The 21,385-nt window shown below is 39.4% G+C and overlaps 2 protein-coding genes across 6 annotated transcripts in view; both read right to left on the reverse strand.

Annotated features, from left to right (window-relative positions):
• Positions 1 to 2,099: 2,099 nt before the first annotated feature.
• LOC114152380 (uncharacterized) lies at positions 2,100 to 5,194 on the reverse strand. Its single transcript, XM_028030265.1, has 5 exons — positions 4,823 to 5,194; positions 3,388 to 3,529; positions 3,100 to 3,322; positions 2,733 to 3,014; positions 2,100 to 2,362 (listed from the first exon to the last, which is right to left on the reverse strand). Exons 1-4 carry the CDS (start codon positions 5,192 to 5,194, stop codon positions 2,798 to 2,800), a joined length of 954 nt encoding a protein of 317 aa, XP_027886066.1. The 3' UTR covers positions 2,100 to 2,362; positions 2,733 to 2,797.
• A 9,768-nt stretch (positions 5,195 to 14,962) lies between these two features.
• The window catches only part of ccser2b (coiled-coil serine-rich protein 2b), a 35,912-nt gene continuing 29,489 nt past the window's right edge, over positions 14,963 to 21,385 (reverse strand). For 2 of the 5 annotated variants that reach the window (XM_028029557.1, XM_028029558.1), the window contains exon 14: positions 14,963 to 21,235. In XM_028029557.1, the coding sequence (XP_027885358.1) occupies positions 20,819 to 21,235 (417 nt within the window). In that variant the 3' untranslated portion in view covers positions 14,963 to 20,818. The remainder of the gene's footprint in view (positions 21,236 to 21,385) is intronic. The other 3 variants (XM_028029559.1, XM_028029561.1, XM_028029560.1) reach the window with 3 other exon arrangements.

Below are 21,385 nucleotides of genomic sequence, written 5' to 3' on the forward strand. Positions count from 1 at the left end.
TGTTTCAGTTAGCAAGGTTTATTTTGAAAGCCTGGCACCTTGGAAAAAGGACACATTATGTTTAAAAGGATATTCATGTCTGACCGGCTGTTTGTTTTTATTGTGTCTTGTAAGCCCACGTGAGCTGGACACCTGCAACAGGGTGTATGACACATATGAAAATAAGGACTGTCTAACTATCTAGCTTGGCTAAAAGTATTAGCATAATCATTTTCATGTTTGGCAGCTTCATCAGTTTACAAACCTCAACTTCACTCATCCAAACATTCCTCACTGTGAACCAACGGCTCAATCTTTCTCATCTGACCATCAACTTTTTCTACAGAAATAATCCACACTCAAAGTGTTAATTTTTGAAAGAAATGCATCTCATACCTCTCTCTAATACATGTCTATAGCAATATTAAGTGGCAACTCTGGTGTTCCAGCTATATTTACAACATCAACTTACCCTAGACCTTTATTAAACAGTACTGCTAACCTAAATGAACGTCAAGCGAATAGTAACACTTTTTTTTTTAGTTGTACAATCAAGTTAGAAAGTCTTCTGAGCCAGGTCGAGATTCTAGACTTTAAAGTGTGTGAACTAGCTTTTCTTCCTTCTTGCTGTCGAGAGGGGTTTCATAGGAGGTTCATCCTTATTAATAACAAGGCGTTTGTCTGGAGTCTCCCGCTGAAAAGACGTCCCAGCTGTGAAGCATATCCAGACACATTTGCATGTGCGTTTCTTCCCAGAAATGAAATCTCAGACCCGCTAAGCACTGTAGGTTTAAAAAAGGCTTAGCAGTGTTGGCTTTGTTCACTTCGCCCCCCCCAAACAGCGAGGATCTGATGCAAGCGTCTCTCAGCGAGCCGTAATCCACGCCGATGATCCAAACAAGAGCGCGGGCCTTGAAGACGCTTCAGCTACAGCGTTTCATTGGATAAGTATTTACAGTGATTAGAGAGAGGGGGCTTTGTTGGAGGAGCTCTGCGGCTGCATGATCAAAAACAACCAGCTCCAAGCTGAGATGAAGGTGCTCAAAGGTTTTGATTGTGCAACGCTCAGACTGGATCTCACGGAGGTCGGGAAACAACAAGACGCGTGATCGTTTTGAAGTGGAAGGCATTGGAAAGATGGGAAAACAAGGCCGGAAGGAAGACAAGAACATTTAAAAGGGCAGTATTGTGGGTTTCCCAGGCGGTTCTATAGCAAAGTCAAGTAACTACGTCAACTTCAGTGATGACAATGCTGTCTATGTGAAAAACAAATTTGACTTAGTGTCATAGCTGCATCGAAAACCTTGAAATTGGGTTCCTGCCTCTTTAAGAACCTCCTACATTTCCAACAATCCCACTTCAGCACAACAATGCTGCATGCCATTTACAAACTCTCCTCACAAATATTCTCTAACAAAGCAGAAGAAGCACTTTCATATTTTTCATAACCATATTTTTGATAAATTCACAGATGTTGGCGACTACCGTACTTTTTCAGGAAAATGTGAATTCGAAGATATGGATAATTTTAATACATATGCAAATGTTTTCATTCACAAACTAAAGTTTGCGAACTCAACATATATTACTCTCTTCCTGTCAGAACTAAAATCTCTGATTGAATTCCTCAAATTAGTAATAAAGAGAAATACGTTTCTATTTGCAAAAATATTTTCCATCATGGTTGCTGCAAGGAGATCCCAAAGCTGTGTCCCTTCTTCTCTGATAGGAACATTCAAAATTGACCAAAACAAGAGTTTTAGTCAGCATATTTATTTAGAAATGTGTATGTCAGTAATTACCTAGAAGGCAAGTTAATGTGGTATATTCTGTCAAATGTATAATCCTATTTGGTTAGACAGAATGAGTAAGAAGCCTAACCACTTCCTGACAGAAAATGTCTGTTTCTTTTTTGTCAGAAAAAACAAAAACTGACATTATCTTTCCTGTAAGGTGTGGAGGATTTATCCGCTGCCCGCAGAACTAAATTGCATTAAATACCTTCCTGGATTTTAAGTGAACTTCCTACAAAATATCAACAATATAGACAGAGTTGATAATGAACTTCTCTGGAGAAAAACAGTGGTAGAGTATGTTTTCAGAAAATAGGAAAAAAAACGTTTAAAATGTACAAACATTTATTACAATCCTTAACAGTTATAATATTTACAATTTCTTATAATTACAGACGTTTCGGATTTCTGACATATCTTAGTTTTGTGAGTTGGTGCTGGTAATTCCTTGGAGACAGATTTCGGCTTGTTGATCCTGCGGAAGCCATGTTGGCTTCCAAGCAAAGCTGGATTAAATCTCGACGTCCCATCATCCTCTGCCTCCTAAGCGCATCACAGTGGTGCACCGTAAAGCTTACGGTGTCGCAAATCTACAGAAAACATAATTTGAAAAGTATGTCAGAAATTATGTTTAGCATGTAATTTAGATTCACACATGCGAGGTTTCCCCCAGAAAACTTGCTAAGCCTGGTGGTTGTGACCATCGAGCAGAATTTCATCAAGTGATCTGCCGTGTTTTTGAGTTAAAAAATGTCTAAAGTTGACAGGAAATTTGAAAATATCCCTTGATAATTATGTTTTATTGGAAGATTAATACCTGAACACCAACTAAAAAGACGTAAACCATTTTTTTAAACATTTAAAAACAAATTAAATAAATAAGCTGTACTTAGCCTGGTGGCCCGCCAGTCTTATAATAAACTGAAAGAAACCCTGTTATGCTGTAATAATGAAACCTACCCTTTCAAATGTTGTATGTGATTCTCCCCGCCCCGTTGAAATACACTGCTGCTGAGAACTCCAGACTACTCTGTGGTAATTTCCTCCAACGTTGGCTGGCTCTGCCATTTCCGAGTGAAAAAACAATGTGGGCAGTCCTGCTTGAAAGCAACAACTGTTCCACATCTGCGCAGATGTACAATGCAGTGTCTCTCGCACACAGGGCAGTTCTCAAAAATCTCCCTAAGAGCGCTTTCAGATACAATGTATTCTGCATCTTCTAACTCAGGAGACTCCATGTCACTGTTCAAAGAAAATAGAATCATGTTAAATGCATTAAATAATCACATTAAATAGAAAAAAAAAAACACAAAGAAAATAATCTTACATCAGGTCAGAGAAGTTTGTGACTGTATCTCCTGGGTAATAGTTTGAATCCTGAGATACAGGACTGGAGATCCTGAAGTCATCATCCTCTTCCTTCCCAACTTCCATGCGAGGTCGTTTTGATTGTGCGCCAAGTGCAGATTTCACCGGTGTTGACAGGAAGTGCGGTAAAGACTGATCAGCGTCAGTGCCTCTGCTTGCAGTGTGAACAGTAGCTTGTACACCTGTGCAGAAACACAATTGAAATGTGTGATACATACAATAACTTAGAAGTAAACACCATATTTACCTTTACTCCGGTAGTGTTGTAACCTCAACGTTCCAGCTGACAACTGTGTAGACACCGATCTTGTACTAAGGAAACATTCAGTGTGTTCCAATGCCGAGTTTGTGGCACCAGGCGGACGAGTTTGTTTAATCTGAGGTAGTCCCTTGGAATTAAAATGTCAAAACAAATAGTAAAATTTGGGTAGAAGGAAGTCAAAACAACAAGAATGATCAGTTCAATTTTAATTTGCATTATTATTACTTCATAAAATATACAGCTTGGATGTTACTAGCATTTGAGTGCAATGTTATAAGTTCAGTGTTGTCGTGGACATCTTAGATGTTTTGCAAAAGACATAGCAGAAAGTGGAAAAAAGATACAAGGAAAAATGCTTAGTCATTACTGGTAAACATATTTCCCACTGTGAAATGACTTAATTAATATTTTACATTATAAAATCTTTGTTAACAATGGAAATAGTAAAATACTGGGATACTACTATCAGTAAGGATCAATGTTTAATTGTTGTATTTCTGTGCAACTCATTAAGAGAGGTTGAAAGATATGCCAGTAATTAATTGCCGATTTACTTTTTCACCTTTGATGTTTGCAAACATTTAATCGACTAAGTCGAACTTTGTTTCAAATTAAATGAGCAGATTAATTTGTTTAATCTGCTCATTTAATTTCATTTTCTCTAAATTAGGGGTGCACCGATTTGCAGCTGATTTCTCTACTTCTGGGAGATCTGTGATCGGCCAAATACAAACATGTGAATCTCATCTTATCTGCCCCAGCAAAGGTCTAAAAGTCAACAACTGTCCTCTTCTGCTCTCCAGCGAGAGAGGTTTGACTGATGGACCGGCCCACCAGATCACAGTTAACAGTTGTCACCTCACTGTTACCAACTCAGCAACTTTCTTGCTATATTTAGCGACATTTCAGACAAAAAAAAAAAAAAAAAAAAGGTATCGGCCAAAATCAGGATCGGCCAGAAAACTGCAATCGGTGCACACTTTCTCTAAATTCACTCAGCCTTGCTCTTGATTGGTTAGCTCTGTGACATCTGTTCAAGAACCAGGAAGTATGTGACAACAAACTAATGAAGCTTGAAGAAGAAGGCTGAGGCTTTTGAAAGTGAGCGAACCAAGCATGCCAACATGAGCCCTCACAGAGGGGTTTTATAAATGCCGTATTTACTGCAGGTGACTCGGCAGCTAGCTAACCGTTTTTCTACAGCTGTAGAAAAAAAAACCTTCTGACTTGCTTTTTATATCATGTTTAGCTTCAGTAAATGAAAATACACCACAAACATGGCAGAATACGGCATTCTTAAAACGTGGTGTAAGCCAGCTAATGAACACGGATTGTAATAATAATAATAATAATAATGTAATATTATGAATGCTAACCGTACATGAAGCTAACAAAAACAATAAGTTGCTTTCCAACTTACCTGCGCAGACGCCAACGGGGTCTGGGCTCCTCTGAGCGTTGGAATTGCGTCGTCTTTTAGTGATAATCTTGTTATTAGTCCACTGTCAAATTCCCTTTTGTTTAGAAAGCTGTCGTCGGTAAAGTGCCTCGCACAGATGTGCCAATTTTTTTTCGTCGGAGTGTTATTTTGAATAATAAAGTCCAGCCATTGCTTAAGAACCGTCTCGTCCTTGGGAAGTTTAAAAAGAGGGTAGTCTCCTGGGCATCCGAAAATACATTTTCTTCTCATTTTAAAAAAAAAAATCCAAAAAGGACAGGACTGAGTAGTTAGCTCAGTAGATGTGCGGAGTTCTTCTTCTTGGTCTTTTTCTTCTTCCTTTTCTTTTGCCATTTCCGGCAGATTGTGCACCAACTAGCGCATTACTGCCTCTCGCCGGTGGAGATGGCGTACTACATGGCTTGATCACAGAGTTGTATCAAAAACAAACGCCATAAGGGCTTCAAACACTCTTTGCAATTGTAATGTTAAACCAAGTAAGGTTTTAATTCATACTGAACATCATTGAAAAGAGAGTTCTACTATAAGATTCACATTGACTATTAAGATACGATTCTGTGCTTCTTTGCACATATCTATGTAATCTTTTGTGCTAGTTTTATGGATTTGTCATTATTGACTTTGTTTATAGTATTGCTGTCCTTCTGCAGCCCTGTCCCCTCTTCTAAGACAAATTCCTCCCATGAGAGACGAATAAATTATCTTATCCTCTCAGTGTCCGCCTCCCTCTGCCACTGAATGAAAATTTGCTTCTTAATAAGACTTCAGATTTCTGAAAAATGAAACACCATCTGAATCTCTATGGAGACCTCAAATGTAAAAATATGTGCACCCTCTGTTATGTAACTTTTATTTTTTTTAAATAAATATATACCGGTATATATATTTTTTACATATTTGATAAAACGATGTCGTGACAGTATGGTACGACATAGATAATCTGTGAAAAAAAAAAACTGCCTTCTCTCAGTGGTATCTGGAGAAATACAACATGTGGTCAGAAACAACCAATCAGCGTGAGGAGGAGGGTCTCAGCGCTGTAAATCATCCTGATGTACGTGCTGCTCGGACACTCCCCCTTGCTCTCTGCTAGGCTACAAATGCGGAGACTACCACAAAATGCTCGGGCTAGTTAGCATGGGCACCCATGATGGCAAATAAACTCTTTCTGTCACCGTAAGTTGTTTATCTGCCATTAGCACATTGAGCATCATGTACACAAGGTGACTGAAAGTGTTAAGACCTCTCTCCTGGCTCTGATTGGTTGTTTTTGACCAGGAGTGGCACATTTCCTCAGACGGGAATAGAAGCAAAGTTACCATCTGCCCTGACTCAAGAACAACTCCGACCTCCGACTGACTCCATCAGAGTGTAAATCTGTAAATAAAATGTAAATTCCCAATTGGAACGCACACTCATGAGCAGCTCTTCTTCTTCTTGATTTTTTTTGGTTGGTTGGCCAGAGCCACAGCTTCAGCAAATGTCTGTTATTACTAATTGTTGCTGCTGCTAGCCTGCAGGAGCTGTGGGGGTTAGGAGGGTGCTTAAAGATGCGGAAGCTCGGCTTGGTGACTGCAGTCCAGAGGAAAAGGCCCTCGGTTCTCGGTTACAACAGGTGTTTTTGTTCTCCTGAATGGTTGCCACGCGAGCTTCAAGGATTTCTGAAACATACATGAATGAGTCAAACAATACTCTGCGGATGTTTGTGGTAAAGGAGAGGGGGAGTCGATTTTACATCCTGCTACCCCTTTAAGACTATTTGTTTTGTAATGAAACAAAAGTTGCGTTTGTGTTCAGTCACTTGCTGAGTCACCGTGTGCCTCCCTGATTTCCATAAAACCCATTAAAACACTTTACATCATGAAATCACTCCCACACTGGGATTTTTCTTCCCTCCACCTGTACGGCATGTTTGTCTGAGGTTCTCATTTTGAAGCCAATTTGTGTCTGAGCATCAGCGTGTAAAAAGCTCACATCTGTCTGCCTCAGTCACGACGCAGATATCAAACCTCAATTTCAGATTTTCCCTGACCACAGATTATTGCGCATTCCCTTCTCTGCAGGTTGACAGTAAATACCCAAGATAATCACATCTGCTGAAGACAGATTATGTCTTCACGGCCTCCGCCGTGTCTTTATTTACCACCTTGGATTCATCCAACCAGCTGCGGAATCTAAAATGATCCTGCACCTGTTCTGATTCTGCTCATTTCTCTGTAACTGTCCCTCGTTTCCGCTTCTCTGACTCTCACTCGGCACCCGTTCAGCATCACAAGTCCCTCAGGAGACAACAAGAACAGAGTGAGATGTCAGAGTGAAGATCTGCTCTGAAAAATGTCGCCTGCGACGTTTTTTTTTCCTTTCTGCTTCTCATTCAAACACCCAATTAACCTGCATGTACCTGCGACATTTTGAGACCACTGCATTTAATAAAAGTTCCCTTTGTTTTGAGGGATCAAACGAAACCCACCAACCGGACACAATAGGAAGCTTTGGCCTTTTTCAGAACGTCGTACGGTTTTAATACGCCACAGTAATTGCCAAAAAGCTTCAGCTTCAGTGGGGCGGTAATATTGCTTTATCGCGTCAACCTTTGAGATCCTTCAATATTTTTCCGTTAAGCAGGGTAATGAATGAAGAAAAAAAAGACTTACAATATTCAATGCAAAGTAAGTTTTCTGTTCAGGGAGTATATTCAGCAATGGTACTTTTTAAATGTAATTCAAGTCTACGTCTTAAACTCAAGTCATAACCTCATATTAGTGCACTAGTTAGTGGGCAGACGAAAAAACCTTGACTCCACTTGGTATTGAAACAGTGGCATTCCAAGCTTTTATGTAAAAGATTACTAAGCATTAACTTTAACTTTACATAAAATCGGGACAAAATTACAACACACCAATTCATTATTCTGAACCACTTTCGTTATTTTCATGAACACGGCCCTCAAGGGCAAAAGTGCAGAGGATTGTGACCACAGGAGTGGTTTGTTAATTCCTTTCTTTTGTTGTTTTATTTGTCATTTTGGCTGCCAAATCTATGTTACAGGGACTTTGATGGACATTAAAAATGTTTTTTTTTTCTTTGATTAATCCTTCAAAATACCAGTTCAGTGACAGATTTACAATCCCAATGCACCTGGATCTGACTTTGTACTGGCTTTAAACAGTGTTTTGGGTTATTTGTGGCAGCAGGGTAGGGAACTTCATATCTTGATAAAGATAAAACATCTTACTAAGCATTTTTTTCATCTAGAATTTCCTTCAAAATGTTTGAGGAGTGAAAAGCGTCCATGAATATTGAACCTAACATACTGTGATAAAAAAAATGTTTAAAAAAGGCTCTGAAACACTATCCTGAGTAAACTGGGCTTGTCCGCCGCGTGTCCGTTCTGCAGGCGCACAGGATGCAAATGAAGAGGAATGAGGATGCAACAACGAGGACATCATCAGAAACAACCAGATAATAACGAGGGTAATATCGTTTGCAAGCCCGGGTGGGAGAACTGCAGCGCAGCGCCCAAAAACAAAGACGATGACACTAAAAAAAGTCAGCAGCGGCGGCTCTTAAATCCGTCATTCCGATTTACAGCCGCCTCGTTTTTTATATAGTCGCTCTGATGGGACGACAGGCACCAAACATTGCCTTCATGATTGGCTTCAGCTGCGCACGCAAACACACATTCACACTCTTCCGCCATCAACTCACCACGTGAGGTTGTTAAAGGAAAGATTCAAGCTAAAAAAAAATAATAATAATAATAAAACGGAGATTGCCTGACAGAAGGTTCAATGTGAATAAGTCATAGAAACTGCAAATTCATTACCGCACACACACACGCTTGGAATGAACAGTGTAGAAATGTGTAAACACAGTAGAGGACACGTACATAAAGATGTGATTACTTATGCCGAGAGTCAGGCAACCTTCCCTGAGGCGGTGGACGACAACTCACACACACATACACACACACACATATACAAAATGCTAATCATAAAACAGGTTTGGAGAACTCTGCTGAGGGTTTCTGAATATGTTTCACTTCTTATCTATTTCACGGAAAAATCTGCAACATTCTACAAACACATGAGCCGGAATCTTATTAAAAACTGATCAATTTCCCCTTGAGAACCATTTTTTTTTTTCTTCTGCTTCACTGAATGTCATGTTTGCAGACTTACAGTAACGACGAGCAGATCAAATGTTCTTTCATGACTATCCAGGTTGAATAGTTACGACATTAACTAGTTATGGTCTCTTTAGCAATCAAATCCATTCAAAGTGAATACAAAACTGTTAAACCAGGAAATGAAGTTGCTTAGGTTACATGTGGCATAAAAAAATAAAAAGTAAAAGTTACAGAAACTCAAGTTTATGTGGACCAAATAAACATGTAGTGATGAATCGTATGAGTTTATGTTGTTGCAGAATTATTTATACGCCTGGCAGATTTAAATTTAAGCGTCTTTCTGATTTAGCAAATAAGTTTGCTTTAAAATTGTTAGGCACGTTTAAAATTGCTTCTGCCCTTCTAAATAACCAGTCAACAAATGAAACCCATCTTGTGGTTGCTGAGTAGCTATTTAAAGTTTTTCTTGAAAATTTATCTTTGGGGATGAGCTCCAAGTTTTTGAGATTAAAAAAAGTTTCCTTGCCATCTCCTTAATCTTTAGCTCCCTCAAAAGATTAATCATTAGATTCAAGTCAGGATTCCGACTTAACCATAAAATATTAATATTACTTCTAGTCAGGAGAAACATATTAGTAAGGATAAAAAATGACCTTAAACCCAAACCTACCAGGAAAGTTTACGATTTTGCGTCTAATTGTTCGCACTTCAAAAGAAAGACTGCTTAAGTTGTTTAAATACTTAAAAGCCAGGCCCTGTGAGGTCAAAAGTTCAGATGTTCTTCATTACAGCTTTCTGAAAATAAGCTTAATATCATCTGGAGAAAACAACAAACTTAGCATAATCCAAAAAAAACAACAACTATGACCCCCTTGGAGTACAGCAACTCAGCAGGATTTCCATCACCGCCGGTGTCACACCGAGCAGCGACAACAGCCATCTAAATGTAAATCACAGACTGTGCTCTTACAATAAACTGAACACATGCAGTCTCAGCTGCGAGCCTCACACAGACACACCTCCCATTTTCCACATAAGTGTTAAAAAATAAAGTGCCAAACGTAAGAGGAGGACAAACCGAGGACACAAACAGCACAGCTATTTCACACTTCAGACCGAGGCACTCATGACAAAGCAACGTGCAAACAGTTGAGAGGCAAGAACGGGACAAAACACACACACACACAAAACTGCAGATTATAAAGACTGTTCTTCATCTGCAACAAACAGACACTCATCTTACGCAGCAGGTTTCTGGCTGCTTTCAACAAACCGGTTGACAAAGGGACAGAACCTTCTTCAGCATGCACAACGGAGACGTCAATCAGCATCCTCTGCTGCATCAAACCACAAAAGAAGAACATTCATCCAGCTCTTATTTTGCAGGTTTTAGTTTTGTGTTCAGCCAATCATCAGGCCGATACACCATAGATCAGTTTAGGAAAGTCTAGGACTTATTTATGAGCTCAATCATAAATCACAAAACGCAGCAGCGTGTCATTGCAGTGCCTCAAAGTCAGCATTTAAGCATGAAGCAAACATGAATAAGGTTCTTTACCTTTACTGGGGTTCAGTTGTTCTTCATTCCATTTTACAGCAGCACTCATTAAACACTTTTAGATGTTTGTCAGGTTTCCTCCACAGGATCTAATCCTCCAAAGTTGACACATCATCTGCTCCAACGTGATGCATTCAAGCACAAAGAAACAAAATGGGAGAGTTTACTTTTACATAATGACAAATTATGTATGACTGGAATTTTTCAATCTTTGCACATCTTCACCAACTTTAAAAACTTTTTAAAAAGGTTGTTTTATCTATCTTTTACAAACAGCATGCTGGTTTGTATTAAAATTCCTTATTGTGCATGTAAGCTTTTTTAAAATTGTGCAGAATATTGAAAATAAGTAAATAAATAAATAAATTCCAGGTGAACTACCAAGACAAATAGTCACTTGATATTTTTTCTTCTGTTTTTGGACTTTTCATTGACTTTATTCCTACAGTTCAGTTAAGAAAAAATACAAATAAATAAAATAAATAAACAATAACAATTCACTCTAAATACTAAAATAATGACAGTGAACTCAAAGTGGCAAAACCTGTAAAATATGATGAGAATTAGGTAAACTATCATATTGAAAAGATTTTTAAATCACTTTTTACATCTAAATAAAATATTAACGAAGCAGCCAACCTCTCTTCCCCACACAATAGTCATTTTACATATATAATAATCATAAATTTTAGATATTAAATTAGAAAACTGATAACGGTATTACATAACAGGGAGAGAAACTTAATCAGGGTTAGTCGGAGCTATTCCGGTTGGTGGCTCAAGGCCAGAAACTGAGCTTTAATCTCTAGTGGTGTGGGCTGTTATTGTCCGCCGGCGCCTACAGGAGGTGAAAAGGTACAAAAGGTCATATTTAATGGGTTCTGTACCATAATCGTCAATATGCAATTTCCTGAGCACTTCTCTGTGACACTATTAGAACATGAGTTTAAAAAAGAATTAGGAAGGTCTTAAAGAAGGTTTATCCGTAATGTAGCAGTTTGTTTCTGAACTCTGACAGAGTGATGGTGTTTTTATTATATGCGAAAGGCAATGACCCAACTGCGAAAGAGTAAAGAGGCAAAGGAAATCAAATATAGTTACCTTGCCTATATTGCACAGAGGAGAGCTTTTCTTAAGTCTAGAATTTTCTTGTTGCAAACGATATGTTTCCTGGAGATAATATCAAGGAAAGAAGGAACTTAAACTGTGCATTTTAAAAAATTTTAACTATCACTTAGCTGAAGATTTATCAGTAACCTAATATTTAACACTCAGGCAGATGACTGCACACTCGTTTGACAACCGTCTGCTCCTCAGTCGGTTTTGGACAAACTTTTGTTTTTCACTTCCACTTGTTTTCATCAATCGGTTTTGCATCCTTTCCACCTCCTGCTTTCTGCCGCTTTTTATCTCCCGTATTGCTGTTTTCAGCTGATGTGTTTGGCTCATATTATTGCCCTCTGTGACTCTCAACGATCACAACAACACTATAAACTTCCACATCGCTGCTCGCACATGTCACGGCTCAGCAGCGCTGGGTTTGAAGAACAAACTGTGGGTGAAACAATGAAAGCCGGCAGTTTCAGGAAGTGGAGATGTGCCGCATGTAAATGGCATTTAATGGCTTCATTCAGCTGCTCCTTGCTTTGTCAACTGGAAACAATCTTTCTGTCCTGCCAGTAATGTAAGCAGCTATTTGAGGTTATTTAGAAAAACTTTTTTTGAGATGCTTCTGAAGTTAGAGGCAAAAACAACCCGTGTGGATTTGACCTTACCTGGACTTGGTATTTCAGTTGTCATCATAATTTCCTCCACCAGGTGGCAATGTAGTTTGTATTTTATCATGTTACAAGATGCTGAGCCAAAACAAAGAAGTGAAAGGAAAATGAGGCTCCTTTTTCATAAGATGTTATTAGCTAGCACTGCGGTGAGCCTCACTACTTACCTTCACGTTAATGACACGGGAAAAAGTCCATTTGTGATTAACCCGCCTCCAGAACTTTAAAGATAAAATGATGGGAGAAGAAGTAAACAGGAACATGAGATATGAGGAGATGTGCAGCCACTTTCACTTTTTTTATATATAAATAATTTGGGATGCTTCTGTTGTTTTGTCCCATAAAAACAACCTCAGGACGCTCGCAGTCCTGCATTTTTAATCGACAGTCACTAATATTAAATTAAACCGGTTTAATATTGTAGCTGTGCCGACACAACCGAACAGTATTCATTAAAACCCCCGTTTACTTGCTATCCACTTTCCAGACTGCCAGAAGCTCATAAATAGTGAGGATGAGGATGGAGACAATTGGACGCACGGTTTCGCTTTCAGCTCCTGACAAGAAAAAGGAACGGGAACATTTGAACGCAACATTTTTTGCCTGGGTGGCGTTGACAGGCCATGGGATCAGAAAAGCAGCACATGCTCTTTTTTTAATGATGGGGAGACGTTCTCATGCAACGCCGCCATCACACCGGAGATAAGAGTCTTAAAATGACTTGCTAAGGTCATGTCACATTATGCTCAAATTTAAGGCCGCACTTTGAGTAGACCACTCAAAGCTTCTTTTTTTTTTTTGTGAGCCATTCAGAGGTTAACTTAAAGCTACTCCTAACATTTTTGTTGTTGTTGTTGCAGTTGATTGGATGTTTAATCAAAATACACTTCATGTCGCTGCTTCAATTTCAAGGACCTTTTTAAGGAGTCGGGCAATAGTTTTGCAGAATTATTCGCTATGTAAATGTTGTCCTTTCTGGCATCTTCTAATTTTCATTGGTTCATTTTAAGTACTTTTATTCAGTATTACGTTTGTCAGTTTCAAGTTATTTCAGTGACAACTGTTTGTGTTTTGGTCATTAAATAGAGAGGTGCCAACCATTTTTGCCATTCAAAAGTTTCCAGCCAGTCACTTTCACTTAAATGGCACTGTAAGTCCAAAGTTTGTTCAGGAAGCAATGCCAATTGATGTTCTCTCTGCAATGAAGAATATGTATGTCTCTCATAATTCTAATGTCAGCTGGAATCTGGAACAAAGATGCAACTTCTGAGTTTCGTTTTTCAATTTTATTCAATTTCCACCACATCAAAGGAGTACCATAGGACTCCATCTTGCCTTATGCCTAAATTAGACGCATTTTTCTAGCTTCAGAGCCAACAGGGTTCAACAGAACCAGATTATGTGCCAAAAAAATAAATAAAATTCTGTATTAAAATTACGATTGATGGGTCAGGTGAAATTTAAAGTGAGGGCAAGCTTTGAAAACGATTTGCCTTAAAGCCATATCCCCTTATCTTTCTAGCTACCATGAAAAGTTAAAGACAGCAGCGTCTGAGTAAAAAATTTTAAAAGTCAATCAGAAGGCGTCTTCGCTTTTGTGCTGACCTTTGACCTTGGTCTTAGAAGAGCTGCTACATGGCTTCCTGTTGCATGTGCGAGCCGCACAATCTGTTTCGTCTTTTTGGGGTTGTAATCTTCAGCGGCAGTAACTAGTTGGATGGGAAAAGAAAATCCTGTGTGGAGAAAATATCGAGGAGAGAAGCTTCCCCACTTTTACCTGTATCCACTCTGCTCTGGAGGAACCTGACTGGAAGTTAAATACACCTTCTCAGCTCTGCAGCAGAGATACAAACAGTTCATCGCCGTATTTTGTGCTTCATCCCGTTTATTTCAAAGTCTCGCCGACACAAGCACAGTGGAACAATGAGCCGGTTGGCGGGCATTTACTTCGCTGCAGCCAGAGCAAAAACAGGAAAACACTCAAGCACATCGTCTGACAGCCAACATTACCGTTTGTTATTTTGCGCAACTGTTTGTTTCGACCGTTTTCAGCTTCCTGTGTGCGTTTGTCCCAGCATTTTTTTTTACCCACACTTTCCTCAGTGTCTGAGCAAAATGAACTATGGAATGCTTGAGTATTTTCACTTATCGCTTTAGGGCCAAGAGTCTGGGTGAAGTGGCACAATATTTGAACACTAACTGGAAAAGAAGACTTCCAGCTCTTTCCTTCCACTTATGTTTTACACAATTGTGTGGCTCGATGATGTGAAGTGTTCTGTTGATTTTGACAGAATACTTTTACAGTTTGCTGTAGACTTCGCCGTAGTCACTTCCTGGGTGCCAACTACACATAGAGAACTGAACGATACCGCCACCAATCAAACACCAGTAATGCTGCTTAATGTCTTCAAGTTATTCTTCAAGTCTGCTGGCATTCACCCAGTTACTTTCTCCCATCTTTTACTTTACATATAAAACTAAACAGTTCTGTAATGATGCAGTAAAAACCCTTGTGGACTTGACCCCATACACTAATTGAGTTGGGGACTTTATGTTCCCCCCTGGTGGTTGGCTGTGGTACAGTTTGCTTTTATTGATTCATGATTATCCATTGAGATGAATGAGATGCACAAGCCTTCATGATTTTTGTGAGTCTTTATTTCAGCAGCATTCAAATCGCCTCAGCCAAGTGACGGATGAGAACTATAATCGGTGATGAGAGGCGGAGGAGTGAGATGACCAAATAAAACAGGAATACAAGCTTCTTTTATTTTAAACTACCACTTGCGTTTGATTTGTTTTACGGTGAACAGAAAATGTTTGCAAACTCACAGAACATCCGCAGTACCCAGAGTGTTTAACCACAACCGCTCAGAGGAGTAACAGGGAAGCTTTGATGCTGCATTCAGGTCCAGTGGGAAACCAGAAGTAAACTCGAGACCAATGAAAGTCTCTCAAGTTTGAGCATTTTGACTCTGTTCAAAACTAACCTTCGGCAAGTCAGACTTTGCAAACCGAGGACAAAACATCTGTGCATAATTTGTCACTTGCCCTAGTTTAAGTAGGAAAATTTGCCTGTTTTAATTAATATTATTAATCTGAAATAAATGTACAGATTTACGCTAAAATGAGTTTTCAACAAATTTAAGTAAATCTCTGACAAGAGTCAAATGACCAAATTACTAACAATTATACAAATAAACCGATTTAAAAAAAAAACAGTGGATATTTGTATCTTTATCTGCAGTCTTGTTTTGCAGCTATGAAATTACAGGCATAAAGCTTAAATAACAAAAGTAAACGGAAACAAAAATGTTCGAGAGAGAAATCATTGTTACTGTGCGACATGAACGCAGCATTTGTTGGACAACACACAAAGTTAAATAATAGAGCAGGTTGGACAAGTCCAGTGTCGTCTCATGTTGAATAAAGTGCTTTCTTTTCTTTTTTTAAGATTCTTTACAAGCTCATCATTCAGACATAACAATGACTATTACAGTGAAGGAGACATTGTTGTTTTTTTGTTTTTTTTACAGCTTGTTACATAAATAAAGAGTTAGTGTAGCTGAACAGCAAAAACACTGCAGCAGATATTATTACACCACAAAAAATTAAAATAAAGTGACATGAAATGGCTGGATGCTTTTCCTTCAAGTTATCCAAACTAAAGTATTCCTACAGAGGGATTACAGCAGTAAACAAAACAAACCAAAAAAAATAACACACACACACAATGCAGTGAATATCATGGATACACATAGCGCACATTAACTTGTTGAACTTCCGTTAATAATTTACAGTGAAATATACAGACACATGTTCACCTGCATGTAAAGCTTATTCTGGGAACCCGCACAACACCGACACACCCGGAGAACTCCGTTGGGCAGAGAGCTCTGCTTTTATTCCTCAGTTCCTCCCGTTTATTTGGAAAATGTGGTTTAAATTAAAGGTTTAAATCTACCCCAGGTTCTGATTTGAGACGTCCAGAGCGTGAAAACAGGACAGGACAAAGACGAACATTTCCAAGCTGTCGGAGGAAGGGGGGACGAGGAAGCGATCTCCAGGTTTCACCAGTTTATCCATAGTTGGGACGTTTATTGAGCAGGAGCATTTTTAGTGAAACTTCACCAAAAAACAACAAAACAAAACAAACAGATTTGATGTTTTGCTGTCAAGATGTCTGTTGAACCGAGATGAAATCAAGAAACTTGTTTTAATAAGTTACTGGGGACAAGTATGGAGGACATGCGTCACAAAACGTTGGTGCTCAGAGATTTGTCTGGTAAAAAATTTTTTTTAAAAACTCGTGCCAGACAAAGAAGTTTCACTTATTCAGCTTAATATATAAAGTCATCAGTCAATTTACAACCATAAAAGATGAAGCAAAGGAAAAATGTTCAAATAATAAAGAATGGTGACACTGGTTGAGGATAAACTTAAACTAAGGAGAGTTGAAGAGTTTGGGACAAGATGGATAACAATGAGACATTGATGTTTTTCCCTCAGCAGGTTCAGTTAGTGTTAACACTCAACATCATCATGATTTCAACAGTTTATAGTGGAAATCATAAAAAAAAGGACAAATGACAAAGGTTTTTATAAGTTAGGGTTGATTTCACTAAGTCGATTCACTGGAAAGAAAAAAGAGTTAATAAATTTTTGGTCAGACGACTAAATATTCAGGACTACGGTTTCTCCAAGGGGCGAATACTTTACGTATGCGTGCAAAACGTTTACCTCGTCGGGTTTGATTGTCTGAGTTCATGCTCACGCATATTTCCAGACTTTTCCCAAAACGTTCAGGAAAAAGAAAAAGATAAACAGAAGCTGGAAGTGTTTGTAAACACAGCAGAGCGTCGGTGGTGAGCAGCTCGGCCGTGTTTGGCTGGACACCGCCGCGCTTCGAGGCCAGATCAGCAGCAACTCCTCATCGTGAAGGAATCTGCCTAAAATGAAAGGACCTTCAGGTTTAATCCAGCTCTCGGTCGTCACAGCTTGTGTGAATATTCACCTGCCTAATCCAGTGTAAGCCTTCGCTAAGAAACTGTTAATCTGCTTGCTTTTTTTTTTTTTGATTCCTCCAGAAATCCTGCCTGTGCTCTCTGAGCTTCAGATAAGAACTCATTAGCAGCAGCCGCATGTCCGAACCTTCCCCCACTTTAACGACAAAGCGCACCAAGGTCAGAAGGGCGCAGGTGGAGCCTGAACACCTGGAAAGCTGAATGAAATGTAGAAACTTTTAACAAGAATTTCTTTGTTTTCCGTAGCACTTTCAAGGGGGAAAAAAGAAAAATTAAATCAGACAAAACATTTTGGAAATGAAAAACTTTGATGTGTTTTTCCAAACCAGTGGAAGATGAAATTTGGGGGGAAAAAAACAAAAACAACCCGCCCAACCACCCGTGGGTTTTAATGTGTGTGTGATGATTAATTTAACAGGGAACAACAAAAGAAACACGAGGATGTGCTGCGATTCCACACGGACGCTGCTGCAGATCTGCGCTGCCATGGCAACACGCTTTAACGGCTACACCCGGGCAGAAGCTGCCGTTCCACTACTGGACTAACGGCTGGTGCTAAAAAGAAAGAATAAATAAAATTATACAGCAGGCGAGGTGCGAGGGAGGGAGGAGAACTAGAGAGGCGGTCAGAGAGTCACAAGGCGGGTGAGCACTCTGTCATAAACATCTATGTTTAGCCTGGAAACAAAACGACGAGAGGAAAAGAAAAAATGCACAACTGGATCTACGTCGGTAGACTTCCTGTCCCCCTCATGTTTCATCTCGGTTTGATGAAATATGACAAAACGTGTGAGCTTTTTGTTTTATTTATCGCTTCCTGCTCTGAAAACAGGCTCACATGTACAATGAAGGTGGTTTCAGTGTGGATGTTGATGCTAAAACGCAGAGATGCAGATTCAGACTGAAGTTGACTTAAACATAACACAATAAAAACGTACACAAAGTTGGACCGGATGAGATCCAAACGTTCGATCGCTCTTTATGCTGACTGAATTTTGTTTGAATTTTTAAATCACGCATTTAAAAATTAAAAATATTTTTGGCTTTGCGACATCCGTCTTTGAAAACAGCTGCGCTACAGTCGATACTAGATTTGCGTAGCTAAATTAACTTGAAGAGACTTTTGTCTCTTTCGGTTAAAGTCTAAATGCAATTTTAATATAGTTAATAAATGATGCTGAAATTAGGAATCCAAGTTGAAGATTCTCACTCGCGCTTAAAAATCTAAAACGGAACCGAATTATTTTGCATTTATTACTTTATCCCACGGATGCAATAGCTATTGCATCTGTTTATTGTTAAGAAATCTGGGCTGTGACAACTGGAATAATTTAGATAAAAATAATTAATGCTATTTTTTGGCATCAGGATCAATTATTTCACAACAGACAGAATTGTCCTCCACTGATTTCAGATTCTTTAGAGTAAAGCTTACCGTACTCTTTATCAACTTTTACTGTATTTATAAAAGGGGGGAGAAAGGGAAAACAGCGAAAACATTTAAAAACTTGTATTTTCTCTGGTGAGCTGGATGTATAAAAGGTCTAAGCCAAAACAAAGAAGAAACAAAGTATTTGATTAAAGCAAAAAAAATTTCACAGAAAATGTAAAGCGTCAGATTTAAGGAGTTTGTGATCTCAGAAAGTTTTCTTTCTCTCATTAAAGCCTTGAGCTAAACGATGGAATCATCCATCGTTTTTTATTTGTATATAATAAAAAGTCATCACTTTTCTAAAAATTCATCAGCATCTGTGACTTAGAGTCGTTGCATTGAAGCGAAGCCAGTTTGCATATTTCTGCGTCCGTTTCTGTTTTTTTTTGTTGTTGTTGTTGTTTTTTCCCCTAACGGTGTTGCATATTTTATTCCAGCGCTGTTTAATGTGAAAGCAGGCAGAGCTGACAGATAGTTGCCGATACGGATGACACAGGATCTTACTGGTGGGTTTGAGGCGTCGGCGGAGCGAAAATGTCACTGGGTTCAAACTTCCTTAAGGAATCCAGGCGAGTGCATAACTCCTCGATTTAGCAAAATGTTAGGAACGGTTCTGGGAACGTGTCCCGGTTTCAGATCGGCACCGTGGAAACGTGACATTCCGGCTGAAAGCCGTTTCAGACGGCAAAAGCGAAGCTCAAATGTCAGGATTCGTTTGAGGAACAAAAAAAAGAAAGAAATAAGATGGTGAAACAAATGGCAAGCTCCTCTGCTGAATGTTAACCATAAAATAACTCCTGTAAGGGTTTAGATCCTTCAGAGCTTGGAGAAGGATTGAGAGCAAACACTTTAAGAGAAACGTCACAGTACGGCCATAGTGCGAGAGAGAAAAAGATCACAGAGTGGCGTTCTAAAGCGAAAGGGAAAAAACAATCTCCACACTGCAAAAATCATTAAATGTCATCAAGTATTTTTGTCCAGTTTCTATTGCAAATATCTTAGCTCGACTAAAATAAGATAAAACTGACATACAAGTACCTTCAGAAAGATAGCAGCTTGTTTTAAGTCAAGACTTCTTTGATATCAATTTAAAAAAACAAACTAGTTCTATTGGAAAATTTTTTCACTCATTTTTAAGTTTAAAGATCTGCCAATGGAAGTAGTATTTTTCCATCAATATTAAGTATAGACTTAAAAAGAAGTTCTTAAAAGTTACTTTTAAGGTAATACACTTGAAATTAAACATAGCTAAGAGATTTGCACTAGAAACAAGACAAATAAAAAAAAGACTTGCTAAGATTTTGTGTTTTTGCAGTGCAGCTAAACCGGATAGTCTGGAAGAAGGTTTTACTGGAAGCAACAGCTAGACAAATCCAAACTCTTCCTTTAGGAAGGAAGTTTTTCCTGTGAGAAGCTGGGGATTTAACCAAGAAGAAGAAAGTTTGAGGCTCAAAAGCTTCAGAAGAAAAAGTTTCCTCTTCTTTCAAGGTTGTCTGAAAGAAGAGATGACAGAAGGACGAAGGGTTCTGTCTCTTCTGTGGTTGTGGGAAGGGAGAAACAATTGGACCAGCGGTTAAAAAAGGAGAGAGGGTGTGTTGCTGAAGGTGAACTGAAGATATTAGATATTTTGTTTTGCATCCAGTGTTCGATGGAATGCAAAGAAGGCCGGGTCTCATGTCGGAGACTTCATTTAAATTAACGCGAACACTTTTCCTCTCACAGAGGCTGGGCGCAGTCAGTCTGAAACTCATCAGAGGACCAATAAAGATTAAAATGTAAGCAGCAGCAGCATGTGAAACATCTCAGGTTAGACTTTAAATGACGTCCAGTTCCAGCGATCCGCTGTGAGACGGCGTCTTCCAAATCAAAGGCACAAATCCATGTTTTTTTATCGGTGATGTCTTCCGAGATCCGGGTGGTATCAGTCTTCCTAATGTAGTGCTTTTTTGTTTAATCTGAGCTCAGAATACCAACATTAAGTAATATGAGGATTCAGGACGGATACAGTCAGTCGGCGTGTTTGATCGCCCGCCGCCTCAGTAGCTCTTTGGTTTGGGGAGACGCGACGATCCGGAGCCGAAGGCTTTCGCCTTCAGCCCCGGAGAGTTGACACGATCCAACAGCTGCCTCGACGGCCTCGCCTTCGGGGATGCTAGGGCAGAGCCGTTGGCAGCATGAGACAGGAAGAGGCGGAGCTTGGAAGGGTGCAGAGGCATCAGGGATCTGGAACCGGTCCCTCTCCTTTCCGTGTCTTCTTCCTCCCTCCCCGGCTTCTTCTGTGGGTTTCCATCGTCCGCTGTTCTTGTTGGGGTTGTGCAGGTGGCGGCGATTGGTTTAAAAGATGGGGGGAGACCGTCAGGGAGCATTTCAGCGTGGGCGGGGTTACCTGAAGGCGGTGCTTGGTTTGTCAGTGGTTCCTGGTCTTCCTGATGGGAGGAGTGAAATACCTGTGACTGAAAACAAACAAACAAAGAAAGAAAAAATTTATTTTAGGTCTTCATCAGCTAATGGACACACACGTGGCTCTGATTCTCAACGAACATTAAAGCTCGGTTCTGGACTGGGTTCTGAACCAACATAAACCTCCAGCTCTTTGTTACATC

The sequence above is a fragment of the Xiphophorus couchianus genome, chromosome 10 (assembly GCF_001444195.1).
Source record: "Xiphophorus couchianus chromosome 10, X_couchianus-1.0, whole genome shotgun sequence".
Lineage (NCBI taxonomy): Eukaryota > Metazoa > Chordata > Actinopteri > Cyprinodontiformes > Poeciliidae > Xiphophorus > Xiphophorus couchianus.

Coding starts and splice junctions, on each gene's coding strand:
- LOC114152380 (XM_028030265.1), bottom strand. CDS start 5,194: ATGGCAAAAGAAAAGGAAGAAGAAAAAGACCAAGAAGAAGAACTCCGC. Junction 3,323..3,387: donor ACAACACTACCGGAGTAAAG/GTAAATATGGTG, acceptor GTTTCTGCACAG/GTGTACAAGCTACTGTTCAC. Junction 3,015..3,099: donor ACAAACTTCTCTGACCTGAT/GTAAGATTATTT, acceptor TTCTTTGAACAG/TGACATGGAGTCTCCTGAGT.